The sequence below is a fragment of the Trichosurus vulpecula genome, chromosome 1 (genome assembly GCF_011100635.1).
Source record: "Trichosurus vulpecula isolate mTriVul1 chromosome 1, mTriVul1.pri, whole genome shotgun sequence".
Taxonomy (NCBI): Eukaryota; Metazoa; Chordata; class Mammalia; order Diprotodontia; family Phalangeridae; genus Trichosurus; species Trichosurus vulpecula.
Genome location: NC_050573.1, coordinates 254,607,001 through 254,620,532, shown reverse-complemented (window position 1 = coordinate 254,620,532; position 13,532 = coordinate 254,607,001). Strand labels below are relative to the sequence as shown.

The following is a 13,532-nucleotide window of genomic DNA, read 5'->3' as shown; positions in this document are numbered from 1 at the left end:
GCTCTCTGGGGGGAAAATTTGCTCATGACACATTTCTAAGTTTATTCTGTATTATTACCATTGTCCCCATCACTTTCTTAAGTCTAGATAATCAACAAAAGAATAAATGAAGCCCTGATTTGTAGCATTTTGCTGATTTCCAAAATATAAATGCCCATGCTGATAATTTAACAATCAGTTGAATTTAAAGCAGTTCAAGCTGGCTCCAGTACACTCCTAGGTGGATGTGGATAGTAGAGGAAGTAGGAAAGGCCTCATGAAGAACATGGTGCTTGAATTGAGTTTTGAAGTAAATAAGGTATTACAAGGGGTGGAGCTTACAAAGGAGTGAATTTCAAGAACGGAAGATAGCCAGTGCAGAGGCATGGAGACTAGAGAAGAAGTATTATGTGTGAGGCACAGTAAGAAGGCCAGTTTGGCTAGACCATAGAGTGCACACACACATAAGGCTGGAAAAGTAAGCTGGGGTTAGGTTGTAAAGGGTTTAAAAAGTCAGACTGAAAATTCATATTTGATTCTAGATTCATCTTGATTCAATAAACCTTCAGAGTTTATTGAGTTGGGAAATGACATGGACAGTCCTGTAACTTAGGAAAATTACTTTAGCAACATCATGGAATTTTTTCTAACACTAAACCCCAATTTTCCTCTTTACAACTTCTACCAAATCTCTCAGCTCCTCCATATGACTGTCCTTCATATACTTGAAGATAGCTATCCCACTCTGCCCTGAGTCTTCTCTTTTTGGTTAACTAATCCCCCCCTTTCACTCTAGTTCCTTCAACACAGAGTCATATGGCAAGGACTCAAGGGTCTTCGCCATTCTAGCAGCCCTCCTCCAGCTGTTCTCCGGCTTATCAATGTCCTTCCTAAGTATGGTGCCCATATGGTATGTCTACTAGGACAAAGTACAGCCAGACCAACACCTTCGTATTCCCGGAAGCTATGTCTTTTACAATGTAGCCCAAGATCACATTAGGTTTTTTGATTGCAATATCACACTGCGGACTCATAGTGAGCTTGTAGACCACTAAAACCTCCTGGGCTTCTTCAAACTGTTGCCTAATTATGCTTCTTTCACTTTATACTTGTAAACCTTATGTTTTGAATCCAAATATAAGATTTTAAATTCATCTTATTGAATTTCATCTTATTAGATCCAGCTCAGTGCTCTAGCTTGTCAAGATCTTTTGGGATCTTTGCTGTCATCCAATGTGTTAGCTACTCTTCCCAGCTTTGTGTCATCCGTAAATTTGTTAAGTATGCTATTTGTGCCTTTCTCTAAACCACTGATAAAGATGTTAAATACTAAAGGGTAAAAGCACAGCTTTCTGGAGCTTTCCAGAGTCCCACAGCTAAGTTGATGCTGAATCATTAATACCTACTTTTTGAGTTTATCTATTCAACCAATTCCGAATCTACTTGATTTCATGATTGTCTAGCCCAATGGTGTCAAACTCAAATAGACACAACTGCCTGTGGGTTGCATGTTAAAATTTAGAAAGCTACAAATTCACATTTTGTATTGTATTGTATTTATATTTTATTAAAAATTTCCCAATTACACTTTAATCTGTTTCTGGGTACAGGAGGACCACAAGTTTGACACCTCTGGTCTAGCTCACATCCCTCTATCTTTTCCATAAGAAAAATGTGGATACTTACCAAATGCTTTGCTAAAATCTAGATAAATAATACCTATAGCATAGTCCTGATCTACCAAATTAATAACCTTGTCAAAAATGGAAATAAAGTTAGCCTGGCATGACTTGTTCTTGATGAAGCCATGCTGGTTCTTTATGTCATTGCTCCCTTTTCCAGGTGTTCCCAAACCATCAGTCAAACTTACTGGCTCAGAGATTGCACACTCTGTCCTCCATCTTTTTTTTTAATTGGAACATCTGCTCTATCTTAGTCCTACAGTTCTTTTCCCTTTCTCTCAGATTTTTTAAGTAGCACTGATGGTGACTAGGCAGGCACATCAGTACTGCAGAGTGTAGTTCATCTGGGCTGGGTGATTTCAATTTTAATTCAGGCAGCTTGGGGAAATCGAGAAGGGTTCAATTCAATTAACACTTATTAAACAAATACTACGTGTCCAACACTGTGACACCAAGCTAAATAGTCCATAACCTCAAGGACCTTATATTCTACTTGGATAAATAACATATAAGTTGATAAATACAAATGTGTGTGTGTGTATAATATGTGCATATGTATATAACATACATATGCTGTATATGTGTATGTATGTGTAACATACAACTATACATTATTATCAAAATGGTTTCGGGGGAGAGATAGGGAAAGCACTAACAAACAGGAGAATCAGAAAAGAGTTAGGAGATAACATGAGCTAAGCTTTGAAGGTAGGCTAATCATCAGAGGTTAGGAAAGAAAGCATTCCAAGACTGAGATGTCAGTGTAAAAGTATGAGAGCAAGAGACAGAATTCATGCATGAAAAAGAGCAAATAGGCTAGTTTGATTAAAAGGCAGAGCGAATGAAGGGGAGTAATGTACAATCAGCCTAGAAAGATAAGATCAAGCCAGACTGTGAAAAGTTTTAAGCTGCCACGCACAGAGGAGTGTGTCTTATTTCCTAGAGACGAAAAGAAGCCATTGCCCTTTCTTGATGAGGGCAGTGGTATTACTGAAGCTCTGCTTTGAGGATATTGATTTCACAGCTGTGCGGAGGATGGATTGGAGATAGGAGAGACCAGAAGTAGAAATATTATTTAGGAGACCACTGCAATAGTCCTGGCAAGAGATGAGGGTGGTGATTGAAGTTGTGGCCAAGTGACTGGAGAAGCAGATCATTGCGGAGGTAGAATTAAGACTTGCCAATTAATTGGACATAGGTGATAAGGGCGAGGTAAGACCTGCTTGGAAAAGCAGAAGAATGGTAGTGTCTTCAACAGAAAGAAGGAGGTTAAAGTGAGATCTGGGGACACATCAGGTGTTATGTAAAGGTCATATGGGGAGCACTTAGCTAGGAATTATTCTGTGGTACATACCTGAGTGTTACACTCTGTGCAGTTCTGGTAGACTGCTTTCATTTTCTTCATTATATCAGTTGCAGGGACTCCTTCAGAAGGAAGATATGCCCGACAATAAGGACATGTCCACTTACTGTTCCTTAGGCTTGTAGAAATACAGGAACGGCAGAATCTACCCCCAAACAAACCAAAACATATTACTTTCTTCAAAAGGTTTGGCAAAGTTCTCACAATTACGGCAGTCTTTTAATTTTTTTTTTCCAAACTCTTAAAACTCACAAATCAAAAGCTTCACATAGCATTTTAGACTCCCAAGCAGAAAATTTCCCCTTCCAACAGCCATTTTGAGGAAGACATTTGACATCTCCTAGACTGTGCTGTAAGTATAATTTGAATGAAAAGCCAAGAGTAGACATAGACTAGGATCAAAAAGAAATATAGTCAAATGGAGAGCTTTAATACCAAAGCTATTTCATTGTGGCTTAATTTTTCTCTCTCTTCTCTTCACCCAAGACATGAGGTAGAGAGATGTCTCCTTACTCTGTGAGTTTTTATTTTAGGTATGAGAAAATGTAAGCCCCTAACACCAGCAACACTACAACAAATAAATAAAAATTTCTCCATTAGAACATAAGCTCCTTGAAGGCAGGACCTATCTTTTTGCTTTTATTTGTATGCCCAGCGCTTAGCAGAGTGCTTGGCACATAGTAAGTGCTCAATAAATGCTTATTGACAGACTGACTGAAATAGATAATACAATTCTTTTAATTAGTTGTACCTCAATCATAAAGTAATCTAATAAAATTATATCTCTTAAAAATGCTTTAAAGAAATATTATTTATCTAGATTTAATATTTAATAGTAACCCTTACTGAAGTCTTAAAATCAAGGACTAAATGAATAGAAAATCTTATCACATTACTAAACATTGAGAGAATATAAGATTTAGATATATGTATGAACAACAGCTGATATTTGCATAGCCTTTTTAAAGGTAGGTTTGTAGTGTCTTAGATAGACAAAGATAAAGGTAGATAGCTGTAGTTATATAACAAGTACATATATATATATAAAATTTACAGTATATATTATATATATTGTGATTGTAGGTACTATCTATATATTTCTTTAGTCTCTCCTGACTCAAAGTCCAGGGCCTTTTCTATTATATACCAGATATATAGTTTAGAATGCATAGAATGATGCATCTTAAACTACCCTGTACAGACGAACAAGATCTATACTGTTTTTGGAATTATATACTGGGTTAATCTTTGGCAATGGAACACCAACATAGATATTTTTAAAGTTTATTTTCCTTGTTATGCCTGGGTTTTCAAAAACAGAAAGGTAGATTCTTCAAACTCTGGTCCACTGAGCTTGACAATGCAATCCCTGGCAAAATTCTAGAACACATTATTAAAGGGATGGTTCGTAAGCACTTTGAAACAGAAGGGATGATTGCTACTCTAACTCACCAAGTCCAGACACCATGTTGCCATCCAACTCCTATAACCACTGGGTTGCCAAATCTTGTCTTATTTATTTCCACGACATCTCTCCTATCTGTTCACTTTAAACCATATCACTTCCCTATTGCATAAGCTCTAATGGTGGTGATTGTTTGTTTTTTTTTAAACTACCTCCAGGATCATTTATATACTCATCTGCTTGACATTTAAACACTTACTGATCTGGGCTCATCCTACTTTTCCAGCCTTATTCCCCATTACATTCCTTTACTAACGCTCTTCTAGCCAAACTGACATTTTTATCAATCCTTACACATGATATTCTGTGTTCCACTTCTGTACCTTTGAATTGGCTATCTCCCATACCTACAATGCTCTTCATCCTCATCCCTGCCTTTCAGACTCTCTAGTTCAGTTGACCCTTCTTCAAGGCTTCAGCTTCAAGGCTCAACTCAAGTGCTACCTTCTATACTAAGTTTTTGCTAATTCCTCCAAATTACTTGGTATCTATTTTGTAAACACATACACAAATATATACATACATACATATATACCCACATATATGTGTATATACACACATAAACATATGTATACTTGCCTCTCTGTAACTCCCTAGAGGGCAAGAATTGTTTCAATTTTTGTATTTATGTCTAGGCTGCTTAGCATAGTAATTGGTACACAATAGGCATTTAATAAATGCTTGCCAATTGATTGGAATGACAAAACCCAAAGAATAATGACTAATAGATCAGCCTCAAGCCAGACATTAGCAGAGTGCCTTAGGCATTTCTTCTTGGACCTGTGCTACTCAACATAATTAATTATTTGGATGAAACAGATGATGTGCTTATAAAATGTATGAACAACATGAGACTAAATGGGGTGGCTAACCTATTGGATGACATGGTATCCAAAAGTATCTCAACACGCTAGAATGATGGATTGAGTCTATGGTGATATTTTTTCTTTTTACTAAAATTTTATTAATTTTTTTTAACATCACCTAAGTTTCCCCGAGTCCCTCCCCTTCCAGAGATCCAGATTTTATAATCGTCAAAAGAAGAAAACATTGATATCATACTTTGCATTTTAGGCACAAGTTTGTCAGAAACGGATTCGTTTAATTTATCATTATTCTAATACCTAAGCCTTTCCAGCTTGGGGAGTGGGGGGAGAGGAAGAGCTGTCCAAACTGGAATAGTCCTGTGCTCTCGGATTAAGTCCCTCCTATCAAGAGAGTTTGAGGTAAGTAACATTTATAGCAATCTTATAGAAGAAAAATCACAATGTTAAAAAGAGAGTTTTGGAGGTTACCATTTCAAGAACAGCTGCCTACCAGTTGCCATTATTACAGTTCTTCCTAGACTGTTAGCCTCAAAAGTTGAAAGGGAACTTCTTTTTGTAATTAATTCCATATAAGTTAATATCAACATCATAATCCTTTCTGAGTGAAGGATGGGCCATAGGCTTCAGGAAATAAGGGAAGAAGGGAATTTCCTTGGATGAATAAATAGCCCACTTTGGGGGATTAAGAAGGCAATGTAATTTTTTTCATCTTCTATATTTTAAACATAAATTTTATTGATATATCTTTTGTTTCTGTATTGCCTAAATTGCCCCCAAAATTCTTCCCCTTCGTTTATTCCAGAGAGTCATTCTATAAAGTAAGCAATTTTTAAAAGAAAATGGTTTTTTTTGCAAAGCTGATCAATATACGAAAGCCATCTGAAAATACATGTAACGCTCCACACCCTTGAATATCCAATCTCTACAAAAGGTGGTGAGGAGAGGTGTTTTCTCATATCTGGATTAATTTCTACGCCTAATTCATTTCCTTAAGAAATGGCCTTTTGTTCTTAACTTCCTTCTAAGGAGACACATCTGGAAAAAGTTTCAAGAACAGAGAATTATTGATATCTTAATAATTCTAGCTGAACCAAAAATGAGGTTATTGTGTTTAATATAGATGTATATGTATAGCCTATATCAGATTGCATGCATGCCATCTTGGGGAAAGGGGAAGAAAGGGAGGGGGAGAAAATTTAGACCTCAAAATTTCATAGAAGTGAATGCTGAAAAGTAAAAACAAATAAATAAAGTTAATTTTTTTGAATGAGGTTATAAATGTTTCCACATAAAAAAATTTAAGGGGAAAAAAAAAATCACCAAAGTAGGTCAACACACTGAAAAAAATCTGACAATATCTGTAATGTTCCCACCTTTGCACAGGGATGGGCAGGGAGGAAGGTGTCTGCTCATCTCTCTTCTCTGAGACAAGTTCATTATGATGAAAATTTAATAGAGAAGAATATTTAGTCCTGTATTTGGGTTTAAAAAAATCTATTTCAGGGGCAGCTAGGTGGCGCAGTGAGTAGAGCACCAGTCCAGGAGTTGGGAGGACCTGAATTCAAATTCGACCTCGCACACTTGACACATTTACTAGCTGTGTGACCTTGGGCAAGTCACTTAATCCCAATTGCCCTGCCCAAAAAAAACCTAACCTAAACTAAACAAACCTATTTCAGAAATATGAGACGGAAGTTTGGGTAGATAAAAATTCATATTAAAAAGACTTGAGGATTTTAGTGGATTGTCAGAGCAATATTGATCAAGAGTGTGTCCCGGTAGATTAAATGACCTGGGGATGTTCAGCCTTAAGAGAAGCTTATAAATAAGTACTTGAAAGAGGAGGAATTCAACTAGCTGTGCTTGGTCCCAGGAGGGCAGAATTAGGAACAATGGATCAAAGTTGCAGAAAGGCAGATTCAGGCTTAACAGGAGTAAAAACTACCCAAACAATTAGAAGCTTCCCAAAGTAGAATGTCCTTCTTTAGTTGGTAATGAATTCCCTGTCACTAAGGGTCTACAAGCAGTAGCTAGATAACGGGTTGGGGGAGGGGAGGAGCATTTCAAAAGGGCTCTTATACAAATATAAGCTGCACCTCTAAGAATTCTTCCAGCTCTGTATTCCCAGAATTTTTTTTCTTAAAGTCTGTCATCCTTGATTCAACTCTTTTTTTTTTTTAAAGTATCTCAGGCTATGAGAGCCTATCTATCTTTTCTCTAAACTCTTTGAAACCGAGTCTCCTAAAATTTAGGCTGTTTTCAACTTTCCCCTCATTAGCAATAACCCTAGCACAGCACATTCATTTTCTCTCAATGTTCTCATCACTTTCACTTTATCAGCAATCTCCTCTTTATTGAGCAGAATCAGGCGCATAACAGCCATTCTATATGCTTGCTTTGAGAACAAGTCAAAAATGTATCAGATGTTTTATTTTTAGCAGGAGACCTGGATGTGCTGGGGGATTACCTGATGAGTCAACAAGCAAAAGGCTCCATTCTGAAGTTTAAATGAGGAACTAGGAAGGAATGTAAAGGTCAAAGCCAGAAATCAACAATAAACTTGATCGGGGCCTAGGCAGGAAAATTTGAGTGGGGGATCCAAAGCCAACTGAGGTTCACATAGAGCCAGAGGGGGATTAGGGACAAATTTCTCCAGACAAAGAATGAGCCTGAGGAAGCATAACTATATGGTAGCTGGGTGCTGGTTTCCACTCCTCTCCTGAAACAACTAAAGACAATGCAGCTGCAGGCTAGGACAGGCCTCATCATAACAATGGACAGCCTCAACACCACCCTGGTGATCTACCATCAGTAATTTATCATCCATTTCCTCTTTGCACCCTAAGTGAGTAACAGCCAATTTTGACCAGATTTGGATAGATAACAAAAAAGATTAACAAAAGAAGGAGGAAAAGTCTCATTTGTACTTCTATACTTTCTGTTTTAAGTTAAAGTTAAGTTTAAGTTAACGCTAAGTTTGAGAAACCACCTCGGTTAGGCAGCACAAGCAGTTGTTCATTCTGGTGAAAAAATTTTCAATGTGGAAGGGAACCAAATAAGTTTGCCAAAAGGAGGGATATGGAAATTCTGTTCACAACCAGAACAATGAGCACAGATTTGTCAAAACAAAGAATGGGGAAGCTGATTGGAAGGAAGATCGTGCTGGGGGTAGTGGGCAGTTTTATGACTTTTTCCAGTTGCTTGGCTTCCTCCCAACCAGAACAGAACAAAGAGAAAAACTAAACAAAAAGATTAACATTTTACAAAAGAATCAGCAAGAACCTTGCAATTTGAAAGTACCTTTCAACTGAAATACCACCAACAAAAGAGAAATACTGCCAAAGGTGAGCTTTACACAATCCAATCATTCAAAAAACCAGGATAAAAATGGGCAGTTTGGTAACATCTACAGAAGTTCCAAGTTACTCAGTCTAGTCCAAAAAGGTAACTTCTAAGCCTAGATGGCCCATTTGCATATAAATACATTTTAAAGCATTAACCACCTCCCCGAAACAAATCCAGACTTGTAAAAAAGTTATCTTTTATTGCTCATTATCTTATTCTTTTACACATAAATTTGCCCAAGAACATGTGAGAAGAGTAAGAACTGTGGCTAGCAGGTGGTACAGTGAGTGGATAGAGTGCAATATTTGGAGTCAGGCAGACGAGTTCAAATCCGGCTTCTGACATTTATTAGCTGTGTGAGCCTGGGCAAGTCACTCAACCTCTGTCTCAATTTTTTTCATCTCTAAAAGGGGGATAAGAATAACACCTGCCTTTAAGGGTTGTTGTATGGACAAAACAAGGTACTAGTAAAGTTCTTTATAAATCATAAAGGGTCACATAAATGCTAGCTATAACTATAATTAAAAGCCTTAGACACTACCTGTGATGTTACTTTGGGCGAATCACTTGAGGGTCTTAGAGCCTCAGGTAACTCTCTAAGATTTCTAAATGGGTTTCACCCTCCTAAGTGATAAAGAATTCCCCATCACAAATAGAATATTGGTATCAGGAAATATTTAGCTATACTTCAATTGTGGTTAAAGATGGCATTTCACTCTAAACATACTTTCAATAATACTATACAACTTTTAACTACCACCACCACCTCCACTCCCCCAAGCTGAAAGCATCATATTTCTAGTATGTATTTCAGGAATACATGCCCATGACACAGTATACAAAGGTGAAAAAGATTCTTACTACATCTATAGGTCAAACCCTGGGAATCTTTTCAGCCTATTTTTATCAATTGGGGGAGGGAGGAGGGAAAAGGGAAGAGGGAGCTCAGATCTCAAATACTTCAATGTTTACAAATTAAATATTCTATAATATATTATAGAATAAAATATTCTAAGAAGTAGTTTAATTGGATATCATATCTTTATCTAGATCATATCATAACTTTGCTTAGATATTACCAGCTTAAAAATAGGTCAAATTAAATCAATCTCTCTTCCCCTACAATCTCCTCCAATTTTCCATCTTCACATCTTTTTTCAGGCTGCATTTCCCAAGCTTAGAATGCTTTCCCTCCTGCTTCTTCCCAAGGTGAACTGCTATCCATAGTCTAAAGCCCAATTTAAATGCCAGCTACTCCATGAAGGCCTCCTTGATCTTTAGGTAGTTAGTAAGCACCTTTCCCCTCTAGACTTCACCTAGGTTTGCCTCTGCTAACAAAGTAAATTACAAAACAAGAGAGATCAGATCCGTTAAAAAAAAGAAAACTTATACAATCCTAATTGAAGCAGTGGGTGGGAGTGGTAAAGAAACCCACTGTGACTTGATCTAAGGTAAGACTTCCTAACCATTGGAACTATCCCAAAAATGGAATGGGGCTTTTCTTCACTAGGTTTTCAAGCAAAGCCTGGATGTTGAAGAGAGGATTCTTGTTAGGCATAGGTTGGCCTAGAATACAGCCCAACTCCACTCCCCACCCACAGTTCTTATCCAATCTGGAGACCTTTATGTGGCAAGATCAGTTGGTTGCAGATACCCCTCTAGGTAAAACACATGGATGGCATATGTTTTCATCCTTCCTTGTATTCTCAGGGCTTAGCAAAGTGCTTGGCACAAAGTAAGCCCTTAATTAATGCTTTCTGATTGACTGTGATAGTGGAGTTTTGGTGATGGAATCATGTAATATAGTTTGGACAATTGTTGAGCTGTGTGCATCTAAGCACTTAGTAGGGATCATAGGTTTAGAGCTGGAAGAGAATGACCTTAGAATGTCATATAGTCCAATCCCCTCACTTCACAGATGAAGAATTTGAGATAAAACGATTTGTCCAAGGTTGCAGAGGGCCAGGATTTGAAGCCACATTCTCTGGCTCCAAACCAAATGTGCTTGCCACTAACTGTTGTTGCTCAGTGGTGTCTGACCCATTACCCCATTTGGATTTTTTTTTTGGATTTTTTTTTTTAAGCAAAGATACTTGAGTGCTTTGCCATTTCCTTCTCCAGCTCATTTTGCAGATGAGGAAAGTGAGGCAGAAATAGGGTTAACCCTGGATTACCTGTCCAGGGTTACTAGTAAATGTTTGAAGTCAAATTTGAACTCCAGACCAGGCACTCTATCCACTGGACCACCTAACCGTCTACCTTACACTAAACAGCCTCCTAAAGGCCAAGAAAATTCTAAGCAACTGTTATTTCCGGCCTGAGTAGCTAGGTGGCGCAATGGAGAGAGCGCCCGGCCTGGGACCACAGGTCAAAAGTGACCTAAGATGTTTGCTTACCAGCTGTATGACCCTTGGCAAGTCACTTAACCTCCATCAATCTAGTCTCGGTTAGCACCAACGTCCCTGGGTTGTAATGAGGATAAAGGAGGATATTTGTAAAGCTCTTTGTAAATATTAAAGCCATATATACATATATACACACACACATATGTATATATACACTTAGATTACACATTAAGGAATTAGAAATCACGTAGAACAATGGACTCATAGAAGAAAGCTCAGTCTGAATAACTAGCCTGAAAAAGAAACCATTTCACCCATACTTCCTATTAAGCATTTTTTTTTCTTTAATGCTAGAAGACCTTGACCTTCCCAGTCTCTTTGCTGCTTCATTTAAAAAGACTTAATTCCCAGCAGGAAGTCTTTTGTTTAAACTGCCAAACCCGAGTCAAACTGCAACCTAACTTTAACAAAGTAGCAACGCAAGAGAGTTGGACGTTACAACTCCGGTAACTTTACCTTCAGCCGAAGAGGGGGTGGGAGGGAGGAGGAAGCGGGGTTGGGGTTTGCTCGGTCCGATGTTTTCGCCAGAGGAGGAAGCGCTGTGGGCGTTTCAGGACACGTGCGCAGCCCCAACAAAACGCTACATGTCTGGGTCTCCCGGGCTGAGGGAGGCAGAGCGCCTGCCCGGTTCTGTTTACTTGGAGAACTGCGCTTGGCCTCAGCCAGCCACTTCCTAGTTGCATGGTCTGGTTGGGCTTAGCCCTTGACAGGGACAGTGGCCCCTGTCGATCCAGAAGACACCGGCATTCCATGTGGACCCAGAACCGGGCGCGGACTCGGCGCTGCGTAGCTACCTCGAGCATCCGAGCTAGTCCCGGGGCACCGTCTAGCGGGACTGGACTGGCCAGACCCACTAACCTCCAACCCAGGTGCTCAGATCTGACTTAGACGCAAAAAGTGGCCGATTTTGTCCCTCCCTCTTTCTCCCAATCTTTGTGCCACCTTCAGACAAGGCATTTTCCCGCAGCAGAGACCCGACAGGTCCAAGTTTTACAGTGCCACACCTCCAGCAGAAGCTCCTACTCCCTGAAAGCGGCTTTACTAAGTTAAAGCTCTTAATGCTCTCCACTGACTTAGAATAGCCCCCTTCTTCCTTCCACCTAGCTTCTCTCTGGCCCGGCGGGCATCGGCAACAGGAGCCTCACACCCCGGGCCGCTAACCCTCACTTACACGTGGCCGCAGCGGGTCCGTATGGGCTGATGCAGCACTTCGAGGCAGACCGAACAATCAAAGGAGGTGATCGGCAGCTCCACTTCGCTCCTCCTGGGCAGGGCTGATGGGGTGGCCCTGGTAGCCGGGGCTGTTCGGCCGCTGTCACTACTCAGCGCGGAACCCATCGCCTCTCTGCTCTCTCGCCCAGACAGCTGCTGCTAAGCTGGGTGCCTTTGGTTCAATTGTTTTGTTGTCCTGAGGTTAAGGAAGGAAGTCCCAGCCCAGCTGGGATCGCCGCCTCCCTGCCCCCACAGTCCTGCGCTCCCGAGCCAACCCCCGCCCCTTCTAACCTTCCAAGCGGAGAGTTTCGCCAGTAACTCCGCCAGTCAGAAATTATCATCTTCCCCCAGCTATCCTCGACTATAGGGAGGAGACGGCGGCAGCGGCAGCGGCGGCAGCGGCGAGTACTGCAGTGTCCTCCCCTCCCGGGAGGCTTGAAACCTGAAACCCAAACTGCACAAAGGAATACCAGCTGCTTACTGTTAGATCTTCCTCCCTCAAACCAAGAGAAAGCGGGGATGTGAACCTTTTTTAACCTTCAGGTTTCTCCTTGACATTGCTCTGTTCGCTACATCAGGAACCCTATTCAAGCAAAGTTCAGGCTGTTTCCCTTTCCCGGGAATACAGTCCTTAACCACTGTGGTAGGCCAAGGGGGTCGAGGCAAACAATTTAATTGCGATTTAGCAGTTAGGTGCTCTAATATTCCTGAAACTAGGGTTCAAAACCGTGATAAACATTAAGAATTTAGAGTCTAGATGAGATCTGTAAGGATAGACTGCAACTAAGTGAGAAGGCCTATACTATAAAAACCATATATAATATTGTTCTTAATAAACCCATTAACCAAAAACTATTAAGGCATCCACTGTAAAGCAAAATGTTATTTACTTGAGGGTGAGGGCTGATGTGTGTGTGTGGGGGGTGTAGCTTCACTACTCAGCACCCCTACTTGTATGATCTATAAATTTCGTTGAATAAAATCTCCAGGAGTGCTGTACTTGGTAATGAGGAAGATGGACAAGTTTAAATAAGACAATCCTTATGTACTCAAGGAACTTGGAGTCTAATGGGGTGGGACAGAAGCAGCTCCTTCTTGGAGTCTGAAGGAACCTCAAAGGCCATCCTATCAAATGGACAACCTGACATTATTTGAAAATATGGGAGAATCCACTACCTCCCAAGGCATCCTGTTTCACTTTTGAATCCAACTATTAGGATATTTTCCCTTATATTGGGCCTAATTCAAATGAAA

The 13,532-nt window shown here is 39.8% G+C and overlaps 1 protein-coding gene across 1 annotated transcript in view; it reads right to left on the bottom strand.

The window, feature by feature from the left end:
• Positions 1-12,566, bottom strand: part of RNF125 (ring finger protein 125) — a 36,361-nt gene extending 23,795 nt beyond the window's left edge. The window contains exons 1-2 of the mRNA XM_036763209.1: positions 12,238-12,566; positions 3,016-3,169 (exon numbers count right to left, since the gene is read on the bottom strand). Of these exons, the coding sequence (XP_036619104.1) occupies positions 3,016-3,169; positions 12,238-12,404 (321 nt within the window). The 5' untranslated portion in view covers positions 12,405-12,566. The remainder of the gene's footprint in view (positions 1-3,015; positions 3,170-12,237) is intronic.
• Between the last annotated feature and the right edge of the window lie 966 nt (positions 12,567-13,532).